General features: G+C 44.3%; 1 protein-coding gene across 1 annotated transcript in view; it reads right to left on the bottom strand.

Moving 5' to 3' along the window:
- Positions 1–1797: 1797 nt before the first annotated feature.
- The window catches only part of rasgrf2b (Ras protein-specific guanine nucleotide-releasing factor 2b), a gene marked incomplete at both ends in the record, with an annotated part of 136601 nt that continues 121081 nt past the window's right edge, over positions 1798–17317 (bottom strand). The window contains 7 exons of the mRNA XM_084176605.1: positions 1798–1890; positions 1985–2053; positions 2358–2475; positions 2594–2673; positions 4254–4451; positions 4932–5016; positions 5105–5208. Coding sequence (XP_084032731.1) covers positions 1798–1890; positions 1985–2053; positions 2358–2475; positions 2594–2673; positions 4254–4451; positions 4932–5016; positions 5105–5208 — 747 coding nt within the window. The remainder of the gene's footprint in view (positions 1891–1984; positions 2054–2357; positions 2476–2593; positions 2674–4253; positions 4452–4931; positions 5017–5104; positions 5209–17317) is intronic.

The following is a 17317-nucleotide window of genomic DNA, read 5'->3' as shown; positions in this document are numbered from 1 at the left end:
ATGGCAGTACAATAGTTTTATATGGGTGAATCTCAATTGTATATACTTGATCCCACAGCGATCCTATTAAATTCTATGTAGTTCTAAATAATTACATCCTTGTCATTTCTCCTTGCCTCCTTCCGAGGGGAGGATCTTCTGTTCCAAAGTGCTTTGAGCAGGAGATGAGGATTTGAGGAATCAAGGAATTACAATTGATATTTACCCAATGATTCCATACCATCTGAATGAGCAGATACATTCTTATTAGGGATCTACAACCTTTACCAAAGAATGACAAAGTATTTTAAGAGGGGGAAATACTACTTGTTCATCTGAATTGATTGGCTTTGTTGTTAGAACATATGGAGGACTGGGAATCTACCTATAGAACAAACCGATAATAAAGGCACATTTGAAGTGTCTAATTCTCATCTTTCATATAGACTTGCAAACTACAGAGTTGGCAGAGCTTACAGGACATTAGACATCACAACTTTTTACTGAATGTGGAGTACCGGAATGTAATGTATTCTTTCAGATACCAGTTTGTACCATGTGAGTTCAAGATTAATATTTCATTATTCATGAAGAGCAATTTCAACAACACGATGCTCATAAATGGTAGACTGTTACAAATTAATCTTTTTTATTTATTTATTTTATTGTCATATACACCTGTTAGGTGCAGTGAAATGTGTTGTTTCAGTTACTGGCCCAACGATCTAACCGCTAGGCTACCTGCCACCCAGTTGGCTACAGTACCTGCCGCCCAGTTTATTTTTTGAGACAGTTTTTGGACAGTAGATTGGTTGATGAATAAATTCTAAATGAAGCACTACGTTTCTCATTACTAGAGTCAGACTGAATCTTAAAGGGATTTTCTATTTACCACTAACATTAAATTTTTGTGTAAACGTTTAATCCATTAAAAGTGTAGCTATACATGTTTAATATGTTTAGTAGTAGTAATGTATGAGTTGATTCCGGCAGGTGTGTTTGAAACTCTACCCCCATAGATTCCATCCGACCCTCCTAATAAAGTGATTTATGATTGGCAGATGGTGATGCATAGTGGTTGTGTAGTCTTCAGAGACCAAAGAGAGCGAAGCATGTTAACATGCAGGAGTCAGGACCAAGGCCAAATAAACACTAAAACGCCAGTTAGGATCATGCAAAGTCAAGTGATCACCATTTGGTGTGAAAGCATGGGTGCTTCAGCTCAAGGACATGGCACAGTAAAGCAGCATAGCGTAACATACACAAGTGCAGACACGCCTCTGTTAGAGCTATACATGCTACATTTCATCTCCTTAAGATACACCTTTTACCATTTTTTAAAGACAAAAGGGTGCGTCTCAGTGGCAACCTATTCCCTAAATAGTGCAGTCCTATATGGGGATCAGGGTGCCATTTGAGATTTTCCCAAAGATTGTTCAATCTCCACCAACTCTGATTTGATCTGCTGGCAGAAGGACCATGTTTCATGTCAATGATGTCACGCTCCTGGGCGAGGGATGATGAGGTCACGCAATGACACCTCACTTCCTGTTTACCCTTCCTCGCAGAAAGCAAATTCAAAAGATCACTCCATCATCATCATCTCAAAACAACAAGGATTTTCTCTCTACATTCCTTCTTAATTCTCTCTCTCTCTCTCTCTCTCTCTCTCTCTCTCTCTCTCTCTCTCTCTCTCTCTCTCTCTCTCTCTGCCATAATCCACTCTCTATCTGCCGTTCATTATCCAAGGTATGTAGGTGTGTTGCCCATATAGAGGGACAGGGTTGCCAGGTTCCCGTTGCTCGCGGTGACTGCCCCTCAGGCCGGTAGGCGGGGCTCTATCTTGAGAGAGAGGTCATAGAGAGTGTCTTCATCCATGATCAGAGTCTTGTCCAACAGGTACTGAGTCACCTAGAGAGAGGGCAGGGGGACACACTGAAGCAAAATAGACTAGGAAAATAGCCATTGGCAATATGAAAAGTGTCTAGTAAGTAAGTAGGCGTACCTTAGGCTGGTGTTCTATCCTGTAGGGTGTCTGCTGGAACTGGCGGATCTCTCGGATGATGTGGGAGATCTAGGAAACACAACATTTTCAACACAGCTCTTCATCACATATCTCATAACACAATTCAATCAATGGCAGATCAATGGAAACAGCAGTCCTGCGGCTTTCCTGAACGTGTTCATGCTGTATTCTATGGGATGAAAGTGGTTTCACATTGGTATGCAATGTGTGTCAAATAAAATAAAATGTTATTTGTCACGTTTTGTAAAACAACAGGTGTAGACTAACAGTGAAATGCTTACTTACAGGCCCTTCCCAACAATACAGAGAGAAAATACAGAGTGCCTGCGTGTGTATGTGTTTGTGTGTTTACCATCCTCATCTTGGAGAAGTTGACCAAGCCCTCGTCAGTGAAATTAGGTGTTCCTTCCTCGATAAAGGCTAGGTCAGTCAGGTACATACCCAGGTAGGGCACACTGGGAGGGTTACAACTGGGGAAGTAGGAGGGAGACAAGAAGAGAGTTGGGGACATAATACTCTGGGCCACACCTCCCTCACTGAAAAGAAAGGACTTGATGTAAGTTTTCATCAATAACATTTGTGTCTCACTTTTTCAGGGTTTCCCTCAGGTTTTTGAATCTCCCTTCAGACGACACAGTCTTCTGCAGCTTGTCCATCAGAGCTTTAGTCTGTCAAAACCAAACACACCTATGTCAAATGTGGCTGTTCTGAAGTCAACAAATAAAAATAATAAAAACTCCTGCACACTGGTAATCTTGATGCTTTCAACAATTTAATGGATCTTATTTAGCAACGTTTCGGTCTCAAACTACTTTCATCAGGGTCTGAAATTTTTATTTTATTTTATTTTATTTTATTTCACCTTTATTTAACCAGGTAAACCAGTTGAGAACAAGTTCTCATTTACAACTGCGACCTGGCCAAGATAAAGCAAAGCAGTGCGATAAAAACAACAACACAGAGTTACATATGGGGTAAAACAAAACAAAAATCAAAAAAAATACAACAGAAATACAATTAATATACAGTGTGCAAATTTAGCAAGTTATGGAGGTAAGGCAATAAAATAATTACAATTTAGTATTAACACTGGAATGATGTGCAAGAGATGATGTGCAAATAGAGATACTGGGGTACAGATGAGCGAAATAAATAACAATATAGGGATGAGGTAGTTGGGCGGGCTAATTTCAGATGGGCTGAATCAACCCCTCACCCCTACCCCTTTCCCTAACCCCTAACTGTTTAGCTCCACCCAGTCTTCCCAGTCGATATTGGGGAGCTTTCCCCGTTTACACCAATTCGGGCCCTTTAGATCTGAGAACAGATCTTCAACAAAGCGTTATTAGCAAAAAATACATTCAAATGCTCTACCTTTCTCCCGAAGTTTGCACTCGTATACTTCCCTTCATGGATTGAAAAGGAATGGACTGTTGTGAGGAATATGGTAGGAACTCCCTCCAGCCATGCTTGCACCAATCCAATGCTTAAAGCCGATTGACGCGCCCGTGTGTCACACGGTGATGCCATTTTGAATATTGAATAGCTTCCTGTGTGTTTAATGCTAGAGATTTACCTTATTGCAGTGGCTGCAGCCTAATACCCTCTTTCCACCGATATAAAGCTTGTGTCTATTCCATAACATGGGGCTTATGAAAGCTGTGTTTTTCTACACATGAGAGTATCCGGACAAGAAAATCATCATAAACCTGTCTGTAAGACCCGAACCGTTTGAGCTACAAATGAATAAGTCACCAATATCAAATGGCGAGACGTTCACAAACACACAGTTATTTGACGACGCACACAAGCTTCAGGGGAGTCGTCTGAAGGTAACCCAGTACAGGGCTGTAAAAATTGCACAACGTGCATAGGGGTTAAGTTCCAACAAAGAAATTAAAATATTACAAAATATCCCTGAATTTTCTTATATCGCTCAGATATAGGACAGACACTTCAAAACCTTATTACTTCTGATAAATTTTTTGACTGTCTGTTTTGCCATGTACAAATGTGTTATTCAATGAGTTTCTGTGGGCTATAGCAGTTAAGGCCAAATTCAATGTTTCATCAAATATTTGTAAAATATATTTTTATATAACTTAAAATCAAATGGTTAATGATCAATTTTATGACCATCTGAAAAAATGCCATATGTTAGCTTAGTAGAAATTGCGATATAAGGGCGAGGGAGAGTGAATGAGTGCAGACCTCTGGAGAAGGTTAGAGAATCAGAACAATTTCCCACCTGTTTGCAGACTTTGGCCCATGTCTTCTTCAACCTGTAGATGGCGCTGCGGTTCAGAGCTGAGGTGATCTCTAAGACTCCATTGTAGTTGTTGAGGCAGCGGCAGATGTCGGCCACAGCTACCCATTTCTCGATGGAGTTGGCCCTGGAGCCCACGTCTGTATGGGTCATGATCTGAGACGCCACCAGGTTACTCATCTAGAGGAGGGGGAGAGGGAAAAAGACAGAGAGAGAGGGAGAGAACGAGAGAGGGGGTGGGAAACAGAGAGGAGATCAGTAAAGAGGAGACACACTCACTTTAAGTATAGCCCACTGGGCACAGACGTCAGTTCAACGTCTAGTTTTTATTTACATTTGGTTCAGTTGTCAATTAACCTGAATTCAACGTGAAATCAACAAAAAATGTCACCATGTCATTGGATTTGGGTTAAAAGTTGGGAGGAAAAAATACAAAATGCCCTTAAGTTGATGACTTTTTGAAAATCCAATCAGTTTTCCAGGTTGATTCAACGTCATCACATTTATTTTTTGGGTTGAAATGATGTGGAAACAAAGTTGATTCAACCAGTTTTTGCCCAGTAGGAGGCCTCCAAATAAAGTAAAGACACATTTGCGCGCGCGCGCGCACACACACACACACCCACATACACACACACACACACACACACACACTCTCACATCATTGAAGTGCTGGCTGGTCTTCATGATGTAGGGAGTCCTCTCAGACTTATCCACCTTCATCCAGCCCTGCCCCAGGAACTCTCTGACAGAGAGACAACACATACTGATATGAGATCATCACTACACAGGAAACGACATCATCACTTTAGGATATGAGGTGACAGACTCACTCGTAGGGGATACTCCTGAAGACGATGTGGTCCAGTAGTGTGATCTGTTCAGCCAGCTCCATGGCAGACAGAGACTCAAAACACTCTGACCTAGGACACTCCACCTGGGAGAGAACATACACACACCAGCATGAGACATACATACACACACACGTATGCACGTGCTGTACACACACACACATACACACACACGCAAATACAAACACAACAGCAACATCCATTCAGCTGTAGAACAAAGCGATTCAACAACAAAACAGCCAGCCTATCAGCTCTGACTGACAAGGGTTCAGTGAAAATCTGTACATGTGTGTTCACAGAAAGGAGAAATAAAAGGTTCAGTAATTTATCTGAGATAATTAGTTGCCATGGCCTCTGGTGGCTGGTGTGAGCTGATTATTCACAATTAACACACAAGGTAATTAAACCAGAAAAAAAAAACCAAAAAAAACATGGTGTGTGTGTGTGTGTGTGTGGAGTGTGATAGAGAATGAGTTCCTGGCAGAGGTATTTATTTATCCTAATATATGTTTTCCACTGTGAGTATCTCACATCACCGAAAGCTGTTTATGTTTTTCTCTCTCTCCTTTGCCTTCTATATCTCCCTTCTTATTCCTCTCCTTTCTCATGGCTCTCCATTTTTATATCTCTGTTCTCCCCTTTCCTTCATCTTTCTCTCTACCTTCATTTACCCTCTTACACTCAATCTCTTTCACTCTGTCTCTGACTATCCTATGGGTGGCCCATTGAAAATTCTGGATGTAGCCAATGCTTTTTCAATGGGAGTCATCTGTTGCCGGATGACAGACAATGGCGGTGATTTAACGTCAAACCTGTGACACTCTGGCTCCATGGACTTTATTATTGAGCCAGGGTTGTTCATTTTCATTGTTTGGGTTAATTGTTCTTTATTAGTCATATGACTCCCAATCGGAGGTAACGAGTGTCAGCTGTCGGCTCGTTATCTCTGATTGGGAGCCATATTTATACTGTGTGGTTTCACCTGGGTTTTGGTGGGTTTTTGTTTCCTTGATCCTGTTTAGTCAGTGTCAGATTTGGACTTCACTTTCGTCATTTTGGTTTGTTGTTTTTATCGTGGTTTCTTTAATTAAATAAAGTCTACGATGTTCGCTCAACACGCTGCGCTTTGGTCTCCTCCTTTCGACGATCGTGACAGAAAAACCCACCATAAAAGGACCAAGCAGCGCGTCCAGGAGCAAAGGGTCTGGACATGGAAGGAACTGTTGGACGGTAAAGGGTCCTGGACTTGGGAGGAGATCCTGGAGGGTATGGATCGCCGTCCATGGAGCGAGACGGTGGAGAGGCGACGGCGAGAGGAGCAACGGCGTCGGCAGAGCCAACGTCGGAAGGACGAGAGGCAACCCCAAGAAATTTTTTGGGGGGGGCACATGGCTTGGGCGACTGAGCAGCAGGAGGCTGCCACAAGGCAGATGCAGAAGGCTACCAGGTTAAGGGGGCTGACGGAGGCAGAGAAGGGACGGATTCAGGAGGCTACCAGGTTAAGGGGGCTACTGGGTAAAGCAGGGAAGGAAGGTGTAGAGGCTCGGCGAGAGGTACTGGGGTGTGTAACCAGTCCGGTCCGGCCCGTTCCTAATCCCGAGGTACAGCCAGTAGTGTGTGTTCCCCGTACGGTACGGCCTGTTCCGGCCCCTCGCACTAAGTGTACGGTGCGCGTCGCCAGCCCGGTTCGGCCTGTTCCTGCCACCCGCACCAAGTGTACGGTGCGCGTCGCCAGCCCAGCCCGGCCTGTTCCTGAGCCTCATACGAAGCCTACGGTGCGCGTCGCCAGCCCAGCCCGGCCTGTTCCTACTCCCCGCACCAGGGATACGGTGCGCTTCGTCAGCCCAGCCCGGCCTGTTCCTACTCCACGCACCAGGGATACGGTGCGCTTCGTCAGCCCAGCCCGGCCTGTTCCGGCCACTCGCACCAGGGATACGGTGCGCGTCGCCAGCCCAGCCCGGCCTGTTCCTACTCCACGCACCAGGGATACGGTGCGCTTCGCCAGCCCGGCCCGGCCTGTTCCGGCCTCTCGCACCAAAGATACGGTGCGCGTCGCCAGCCCAGCCCGGCCTGTTCCTGCTCTCCGCACTAGGCCTCATGTGCGTCCCCAGGGTCCAGCATGCCCTGTTGCTGCTTCCCGCACTAGCCCTGAGATGCGTGTCCTCAGCCCGGTACCTCCAGTTCCGGCACCACGCATCAGGCCTACGGTGCGTCCCCAGGGCCAAGCATGCCCTGTTGCTTCTCCCCGCACTAGCCCTGAGATGCGTGTCCTCAGCCCGGTACCTCCTGTTCCGGCACCACGCACCAGGCCTACGATGCGCCTCAGACGGCCAGAGTCTGCCGTCTGCCCAACGGGGCCTGAACTGCCCGTCTGCCCAACGGCGCCTGAACTGCCCGTCTGCCCAACGCCGTCTGAACTGTCCGTCTGCCAAGCGCCGCAGGAGCTGCCCGTCGGTACTGAGCCTGCAAAGCCGCCCGTCTGCCATGAGCCTTCAGAGCCGTCCGCCAGACCGGAGCCGCTAGAGCTCTCCGCCAGACAGGAGCAGCCAGAGCCTTCCGCCAGACAGGATCAGCCAGAGCCTTCCGCCAGACAGGAGCAGCCAGAGCCTTCCGCCAGACAGGATCAGCCAGAGCCTTCCGCCAGACAGGATCAGCCAGATCCTTCTGCCAGACAGGATCAGCCAGATCCTTCTGCCAGACAGGATCAGCCAGAGCCTTCTGCCAGACAGGATCAGCCAGAGCCTTCTGCCAGCCAGGATCCGCCAGAGCCGTCCAGCCAGGATCCGCCAGAGCCGTCCAGCCAGGATCCGCCAGAGCCAGCCAGCCAGGATCCGCCATTCAGTCCGGTGCTGCCCCTCAGCCCGGTGCTGCCCCTCAGCCCGGTGCTGCCCCTCAGTCCGGTGCTGCCCCTCAGTCCGGTGCTGCCCCTCAGTCCGGTGCTGCCCCTTAGTCCGGTGCTGCCCCTTAGTCCTGTGCCGCCCCTTAATCCAGTGGGGTTTAGTGGGGGGGTGGTCATGTGGAAGGGGCTACGGAAGCGGAAAGTGACTAAGGTGGGGTGGGGACCACGACCTGGACCAGAACCGCCACCATGGACAGACGCCCACCCAGACCCTCCCCTAGACTGTATGCTGGTGCGCCCGGAGTGCGCACCTTTAGGGGGGGGTACTGTGACACTCTGGCTCCATGGACTTTATTATTGAGCCAGGGTTGTTCATTTTCATTGTTTGGGTTAATTGTTCTTTATTAGTCATATGACTCCCAATCGGAGGTAACGAGTGTCAGCTGTCGGCTCGTTATCTCTGATTGGGAGCCATATTTATACTGTGTGGTTTCACCTGGGTTTTGGTGGGTTTTTGTTTCCTTGATCCTGTTTAGTCAGTGTCAGATTTGGACTTCACTTTCGTCATTTTGGTTTGTTGTTTTTATCGTGGTTTCTTTAATTAAATAAAGTCTACGATGTTCGCTCAACACGCTGCGCTTTGGTCTCCTCCTTTCGACGATCGTGACAAAACCATGTACAATATGTCCACCTTTGAACGTATGCAACTCCGAAAGAAGTCGAGATTATTTTAACTTTTGAACGACAAAAACGCACAACGAGTAGGTCATATATGATTTCATCCTTATTCATGCGTCTCAGTGTGGCCATACACTACTTTAGGAACTGTAATGTTGATTTAAAAAAAACAGCAGATGGTGCCTAAATCTCACAGACTGGCAGGCCTATTTATATCAGAGCTCAACTATTGTATAGCCTTAGTACAGATCACAGGAGGCTGGTGAGGGGAGGAAAGATCATAATAAATTATGGAATGGAGTGAATAGAATGGTATTGAACACATGGATATCACGTGTTTGATGTGTTCAATACCATTCCATTGATTCCATTCCAGCCATTACTATGAGCCCTCCCTCCCTAATTAAGGTGCCACCAGCCGCCTGTGGTACAGATCCAACATCAGTTACCCTTCCTAAATCTTAACCTTTAGCACGACCTTAGATCTGCTCTATATCCTACACTGTTAGGGTGGGTTGCACCAACATGGTTTAAATTAATCTTAGATTACACCTAATCTAGACTTTGTAAATCTAGGTTTATAATTATATTATATTTAAGACTGGATTAAGGTTAAATCACTATACACCAAGTCGATATTCACATCATAAGAAGGAATTCCCCTCGACCACGCCCACAAATTGGGGAAAACAAACATTCTTTCCCATTGACCCCCATTGTAAAAGAGCCAACTTCGTCAACGATTTCCAGTTTACAGAAATAACAAAACGTGCCTAAAAGATGCTGTTGTTGTTCAACGTACATGTAGCCAGGTAAAACAAATCCCGACCTTCGGTTCGCAATGCTCCCACATAGGGAAATAGAGCCTGGAAGACCCCTGTGGCTTCAGGCTATTCAGTGTAGGAGAGTGAGAAATGTAGGGACCCGGTCTCCAAGTAGGCTACACTTAGCTATGTGTGTGGAAAACATTTAATCACAGGTAAGACATTTAGCTTGTTTAGTATAGTCCGTTTGTAAATCCACTCACTACTTGTAGCTGTATAGTCAGTTTGTTTGTGTTTTGTTCTTGGCTATCGTAATGTTATGGTTGGTAGCTAGCAAGCACTCACTCACGTGGCTGCTAGCACCGTCATGAAAAGGGGCATGAGGGAAGCCCTACAATATAAAACAAATCTAACTAGTGAAAACACTCGGGATAAGTCAATGTTGAAAAGTAATCTTTAGACATGTTTTACTTTTCTTAAATGTAGTTATGTAATTGACTAAAACAAGCAGCCAACAAGAACATTTAGTTTGAAAAAGGTCACGTTTTTGACTGGAGCCAATGGGGTGACCTAGGTACAGTGGGGGAAAAAAGTATTTAGTCAGCCACCAATTGTGCATGTTCTCCCACTTAAAAAGATGAGAGAGGCCTGTAATTTTCATCATAGGTACACGTCAACTATGACAGACAAATAGAGAAAAAAAAATCCAGAAAATCACATTGTAGGATTTTTAATGAATTTATTTGCAGATTATGGTGGAAAATAAGTATTTGGTCACCTACAAACAAGCAAGATTTCTGGCTCTCACAGACCTGTAACTTCTTCTTTAAGAGGCTCCTCTGTCCTCCACTCGTTACCTGTATTAATGGCACCTGTTTGAACTTGTTATCAGTATAAAAGACACCTGTCCACAACCTCAAACAGTCACACTCCAAACTCCACTATGGCCAAGACCAAAGAGCTGTCAAAGGACACCAGAAACAAAATTGTAGACCTGCACCAGGCTGGGAAGACTGAATCTGAAATAGGTAAGCAGCTTGGTTTGAAGAAATCAACTGTGGGAGCAATTATTAGGAAATGGAAGACATACAAGACCACTGATAATCTCCCTCGATCTGGGGCTCCACGCAAGATCTCACCCTATGGGGTCAAAATGATCACAAGAACGGTGAGCAAAAATCCCAGAACCACACGGGGGGACGGTGAATGACCTGCAGAGAGCTGGGACCAAAGTAACAAAGCCTACCATCAGAAACACACTACGCCGCCAGGGACTCAAATCCTGCAGTGGCAGACGTGTCCCCCTGCTTAAGCCAGTACATGTCCAGGCCCGTCTGAAGTTTGCTAGAGTGCATTTGGATGATCCAGAAGAGGACTGGGAGAATGTCATATGGTCAGATGAAACCAAAATATAACTTTTTGGTAAAAACTCAACTCGTCGTGTTTGGAGGACAAAGAATGCTGGGTTGCATCCAAAGAACACCATACATACTGTGAAGCATGGAGGTGGAAACATCATGCTTTGGGGCTGTTTTTCTGCAAAGGGACCAGGACGACTGATCCGTGTAAAGGAAAGAATGAATGGGGCCATGTATCGTGAGATTTTGAGTGAAAACCTCCTTCCATCAGCAAGGGCATTGAAGATGAAACGTGGCTGGGTCTTTCAGCATGACAATGATCCCAAACACACCGCCTGGGCAACGAAGGAGTGGCTTCGTAAGAATCATTTCAAGGTCCTGGAGTGGCCTAGCCAGTCTCCAGATCTCAACCCCATAGAACATCTTTGGAGGGAGTTGAAAGTCTGTGTTGCCCAGCGACAGCCACAAAACATCACTGCTCTAGAGGAGATCTGCATGGAGGAATGGGCTAAAATACCAGCAACAGTGTGTGAAAACCTTGTGAAGACTTACAGAAAACGTTTGACCTGTGTCATTGCCAACAAAGGGTATATAACAAAGTATTGAGAAACTTTTGTTATTGACCAAATACTTATTTTCCACCATCATTTGCAAATAAATTCATTAAAAATCCTACAATGTGATTTTCTGAAGAAATAAAATCTCATTTTGTCTGTCATAGTTGACGTGTACCTATGATGAAAATTACAGGCCTCTCTCATCTTTTTAAGTGGGAGAACTTGCACAATTGGTGGCTGACTAAATACTTATTTTCCCCACTGTAACCACAGGTTTTTTCCCCACAGGCAGGACTATAGAGGGCATGCAGCTGACGTACAACGCCTCCTGGCGGCCATGTTGGAAGAGCACCACATTAATTATTCCAACAACAACAGTCGAGTGGCTACCACAAACTGCATGGTTACAGTGCCTAAAACTAGTTGATTCATCACCACGGTCATTTTTTGTGGAGTATTTGGCTGCTCTAACAAGGTAGGAAAGACAACAGGAAAAAATATGTTTACAGACTCCCCGCAATCATGAAACACCATTGGTGATACCAATGAGATAAGACTCAAGAACAGTCCGAAAAGCAAAGAAACCTTTTTGCCCATCAAGACCTGAAACCAGACAGCTGTCAGTACAGGGTCTGCTACGATCTTCACTGGTAAGTCAAGTCTAATCGATTTTGAGTTTAGTTTATTTGTTATGCTAACCAGGTGTTAACAACAACACTACAGTAAATTAGCTAGCTAGATAGCGTGTAGTCTAGCTATTAGTATGTGTTGCGTGAGTTTCAAGTTTATGGGAAGCTATTTATTTACCATAATAATGCAACTTTATAACAAAGGATTGCATGCCTCCATCATCACATTTGCAGACTATATGTAGTCCACTATTCCTAATTTGATGAGTAGATGGCATAGTGATCATTTAGGCTATTAATAAGCGTGTAGTGGCATAGGCTTATAGGCTATATCAGAGACGTTTCTTTCCTTTGCACAGGAAAAATGTGGCCTTTGATAAACATTTCATGCATCAAATCAAATCAAATTGTATTTGTCACATTTGTAATTTTTGCATTTGTATTTATTATGGATCCCCCTCTTCCTGGGGTCAAGAAAAATTAAGGCAGTTCATACAATTTTTAAAACATTACAATACATTCACAGATTTCACAACACACTGTGTGCCCTCAGGCCCCTACTCCACCACTACCACATATCTACAGTACAAAATCCATGTGTGTTGTGTGTGTATAGTGTGTATTTTATCGTGTGTATGCATGTGTCTGTGCCTATGCTTGTGTTGCTTCACAGTCCCTGCTGTTCCATAAAGTGTTTTCTTATCTATTTTTTTAATCTAATTGTACTACTTGCATCAGTTACTTGATGTACACTGCTCAAAAAAATAAAGGGAACACTTAAACAACACAATGTAAAATCAAACTGTCCACTTAGGAAGCAACACTGATTGACAATATATTTCACATGCTGTTGTGCAAATGGAATAGACAACAGGTGGAAATTATAGGCAATTAGCAAGACACCCCCAATAAAGGACTGGTTTTGCAGGTGGTGACCACAGACCACTTCTCAGTTCCTATGCTTCCTGGCTGATGTTCTGGTCACTTTTGAATGCTGGCGGTGCTTTCACTCTAGTGGTAGCATGAGACAGAGTCTACAACCTACACAAGTGGCTCAGGTAGTGCAGCTCATCCAGGATGGCACATCAATGCGAGCTGTGGCAAGAAGGTTTGCTGTGTCTGTCAGCGTAGTGTCCAGAGCATGGAGGCGCTACCAGGAGACAGGCCAGTACATCAGGAGACGTAGAGGAGGCCGTAGGAGGGCAACAACCCAGCAGCAGGACTGCTACCTCCGCCTTTGTGCAAGGAGGAGCAGGCAGAGCACTGCCAGAGCCCTGCAAAATGACCTCCAGCAGGCCACAAATGTGCATGTGTCTGCTCAAACGGTCAGAAACAGACTCCATGAGGGTGGTATGAGGGCCCGACGTCCACAGGTGGGGGTTGTGCTTACAGCCCAACACCGTGCAGGACGTTTGGCATTTGCCAGAGAACACCAAGATTGGCAAATTCACCACTGGCGCCCTGTGCTCTTCACAGATGAAAGCAGGTTCACACTGAGCACGTGACAGACGTGACAGAGTCTGGAGACGCCGTGGAGAACATTCTGCTGCCTGCAACATCCTCCAGCATGACCGGTTTGGCGGTGGGTCAGTCATGGTGTGGGGTGGCATTTCTTTGGGGGGCCGCACAGCCCTCCATGTGCTCGCCAGAGGTAGCCTGACTGCCATTAGGTACCGAGATGCGATCCTCAGACCCCTTGTGAGACCATATGCTGGTGCGGTTGGCCCTGGGTTCCTCCTAATGCAGGACAATGCTAGACCTCATGTGGCTGGAGTGTGTCAGCAGTTCCTGCAAGAGGAAGGCATTGATGCTATGGACTGGCCCGCCCGTTCCCCAGACCTGAATCCAACTGAGCACATTTGGGACATCATGTCTCGCTCCATCCACCAACGCCAAGTTGCACCACAGACTGTCCAGGAGTTGGCGGATGCTTTAGTCCAGGTCTGGGAGGAGATCCCTCAGGAGACCATCCGCCACCTCATCAGGAGCATGCCCAGGCGTTGTAGGGAGGTCATACAGGCACGTGGAGGCTACACACACTACTGAGCCTCATTTTGACTTGTTTTAAGGACATTACATCAAAGTTGGATCAGCCTGTAGTGTGGTTTTCCACTTTAATTTTGAGGGTGACTCCAAATCCAGACCTCCATGGGTTGATACATTTGATTTCCATTGATAATTTGTGTGTGATTTTGTTGTCAGCACATTCAACTATGTAAAGAAAAAAGTATTGAATAATATTATTTCATTCATTCAGATCTAGGATGTGTTATTTTAGTGTTCCCTTTATTTTTTTGAGCAGTGTAGAATATATTTCCATGTAGTCATGGCTCTATGTAGTACAGTGCACCTCCCATAGTCTGTTCTGGACTTGGGGACTGTAAAGAGACCTCTGGTGGCATGTCTTGTGGGGTATGCATGGGCGTCCGAGCTGTGCGACAGTAGTTCAAACAGACATCTCAGTGCATTCAACATGTCAATACCTTTCAGAAACACAAGTAGCGATGAAGTCAATCTCTCCTCCACTTTGAGCCAGGAGAGATTGACATGCATTAAACCATGTGATTATATAAAATGTCATTTGGAATGTGTAAAATACAATTGTTTATGATATTGTAAACATACTGAACTTTAATACTAGTTAATACTAGTTGTTGTATGGGTGAAATGAAAAGTATTTTGTCATTGCTTTGCCTAGCCCCATTGAATAAAAAGTATTTCTTATAGCCCAACTATTTTCTTTCTTTTACAATTCCAACACATTTAGCATAGACACCGTAATTGTTGTGGTAGTCTTAGGCAAACCATCTTCATTATCACAGTAGCACCTCCAAGTGCCACTCAGACCTTCTGGGAGAAAAGTACCTGGCATTGAACTAGGTGGTAGTAGTTGTGTGTATGTTTTAAGCTAAGGATTCCATCATCTCCCGCTTCCATACATTTCTCCAGCTAGATTACAAGGGTTGGATTTGCACTAAACAATTTAATGTCAGCACAAGGCATGTACAAAATCCAGTATAATGATTAACCTCACATACATTGTATCGTTTTTAAATTGAGAACATACAGCTGAACAATATGTAAACAATGTATGAGTTAAGCTATTCTCTGCTTCAGATGCACAATGTCAAGGGCTGCATTGCAAATACCCATAAGGCTAATGCCATCATACTGTAGGCCAGTGGTTCCCAACTCCGGTCCTCGAGTACCCCAATTTACCCAGTTTATTGTAGCGCCGGACAAACACACCTGATTCAACTTGTCAACAAATCATCAGGCCCTCTGAGTTGAATCAGGTGTTTGTCCGGGGCTTCAACAAAAATGTGTGCTGTTGGGTGTACTCAAGGACTGGAGTTGAGAACCGCTGCTGTAGGCCTATGGCTGCATTGCCGTTGCATGCCAATATCAGCTGCAAAATGGATTCACAAGGCTGATATCCTGAAAAAATAGTGACAATCAAATACAACTAATTGGAGAGCTTATGACTGAACAAAAAGGTAATGTTCATTTGAGAATTCAACACAGAAACAGACAAATTAGAGACATATTCCCTTCCCCTCTTTATTGAAGGATTGTGATCTGTGATTAATCAACATTGACACTAGTTAATCTTGAATAATAGTTAAGTTAACAATTAAAACAAGTTTAAACACTTAACTTCAACGAATCAACACTATTTAATATAATTTCAAAGTCTACAAGTAAGCTAACTCATATGTCAAGACATTTTAGTAACAAGTAGGCTATTATTACTAAAGCATAATTTCAGGTGAACAAAAAAAAGTAAACAACATAGGTTTCGATTTGATTTATTAAGATCCCCATTAGCCGACGCCAATGGTGACAGCTAGTCTTACTGGGGTCCGACATATAACAAAAAAGACATTACAGACAAAATACTTTACAATTTAAATACATTTAAAAACATTAACATGTAGTGTGTATATGCATCAATCAGTTACACATACATGTCAGTCAGTGGAGGCTCCTCAGAGGAGGAAGGGGAGGACCATCCTCCTCAATGAATTTCATTATTATTTTTTAAAACATTAAAAAAGTAATCCCTTTTAGATAAAACTATACTAAATATATTCACATGTCACCAAATAATTGATTAAAATACACTATTTTGCAAAGAAGGTCTACAGTAGCCTCTACAGCACTCTGTAGGGTAGCACCATGGTGTAGCCGGAGGACAGCTAGCTTCCGTCCTCCTCTGGGTACATTGACTTCAATACGAAACCTAGGAGGCTCATGGTTCTCACCCCCTTCCATAGATTTACACAGTAATTATGACAACTTCCGGAGGAAGTCCTTCAAACAATCAGAGCTCTTGCAGCATGAACTGACACGTTTTCCACCCAATCAAAGGATCAGATCATTAATTTAGTACTGAAAGCATAAGCTACAGCTAGCTAGCACTGCAGTGCATAACATGTGGTGAGTAGTTGACTCAAAGAGAGAGAAAGACAATAGGTTAATAATTTTAAACAAATTAATTTCTTCCAAAATGAAGGAGAAGCAAGAGAGAACTAGAGAGAAAGATTGTCATTTTTTTTCAGTTTCACTTACTTAGCTAGCAAATTCAGCTACCTAGTTTAGCTTACTGAAATACCCTACTCAAACAGAGGGATGCTATGTTAGCTAGCTGGCTATGACTATCCAACACTGGAACTCTTCCAAGTCAAGGTAAGCTTTTGGTTTTACTAATTTATTGCCACCGGGGCCTGCCGGTGTAACTGCTTACTGACTGTACACTGTAACAATACTGCATGATCGTAGCGGGTTTACTAACGCGTTAGTTCTATTAGCTATGCTGACTATGACGTTACTTTAGCTTATATGGTGACAACAATGTAGGCTATTTGTAGCGGTTTGGCATGAAAAAGTAGTTTTGCCTGGTCACATACAGCTGATGTGTTGTGCATTAAAATCCAAAAGCGAAGGGAAGAGGTGAGAGAGCGAACTGTGTTTACGCGTGATCAGGGGTGTATTCATTTAGCTGATTCTGTTGAAAAACATTTCTTAAACGGAAGCAAATGGAACAAAACGGGGATAAACATAGTTGAATTTGTCCAATAGAATCTCTCGTTTGCAACTGTTGAGTATATCAGCTAGATGCAGGCAAGAGTGTGCAAGGCGGTATTGAATGTCATTGTCTGTCAACTGTGTCACTGCCATGTGTCACTGTCTGTTAATTCAAATTTGTCTCTCGACCTGTGTGCACCTACGTTGTAAACTTTCATTTATAGGCTAGGTTGTAGCAACCTCATGATGGGTATACGGAACATTTGAATATCATGTAGTAGCTTAAACCTATCGCTGTTACATTGAACTGGGTGAATGGAATATGAATGACATTAATCCAAT

The sequence above is a fragment of the Coregonus lavaretus genome (assembly GCF_964263955.1).
Source record: "Coregonus lavaretus genome assembly, chromosome: 14".
In the NCBI taxonomy this organism is placed as follows: Eukaryota; Metazoa; Chordata; class Actinopteri; order Salmoniformes; family Salmonidae; genus Coregonus; species Coregonus lavaretus.
This window is presented reverse-complemented; position numbering and strand designations above follow the sequence as displayed.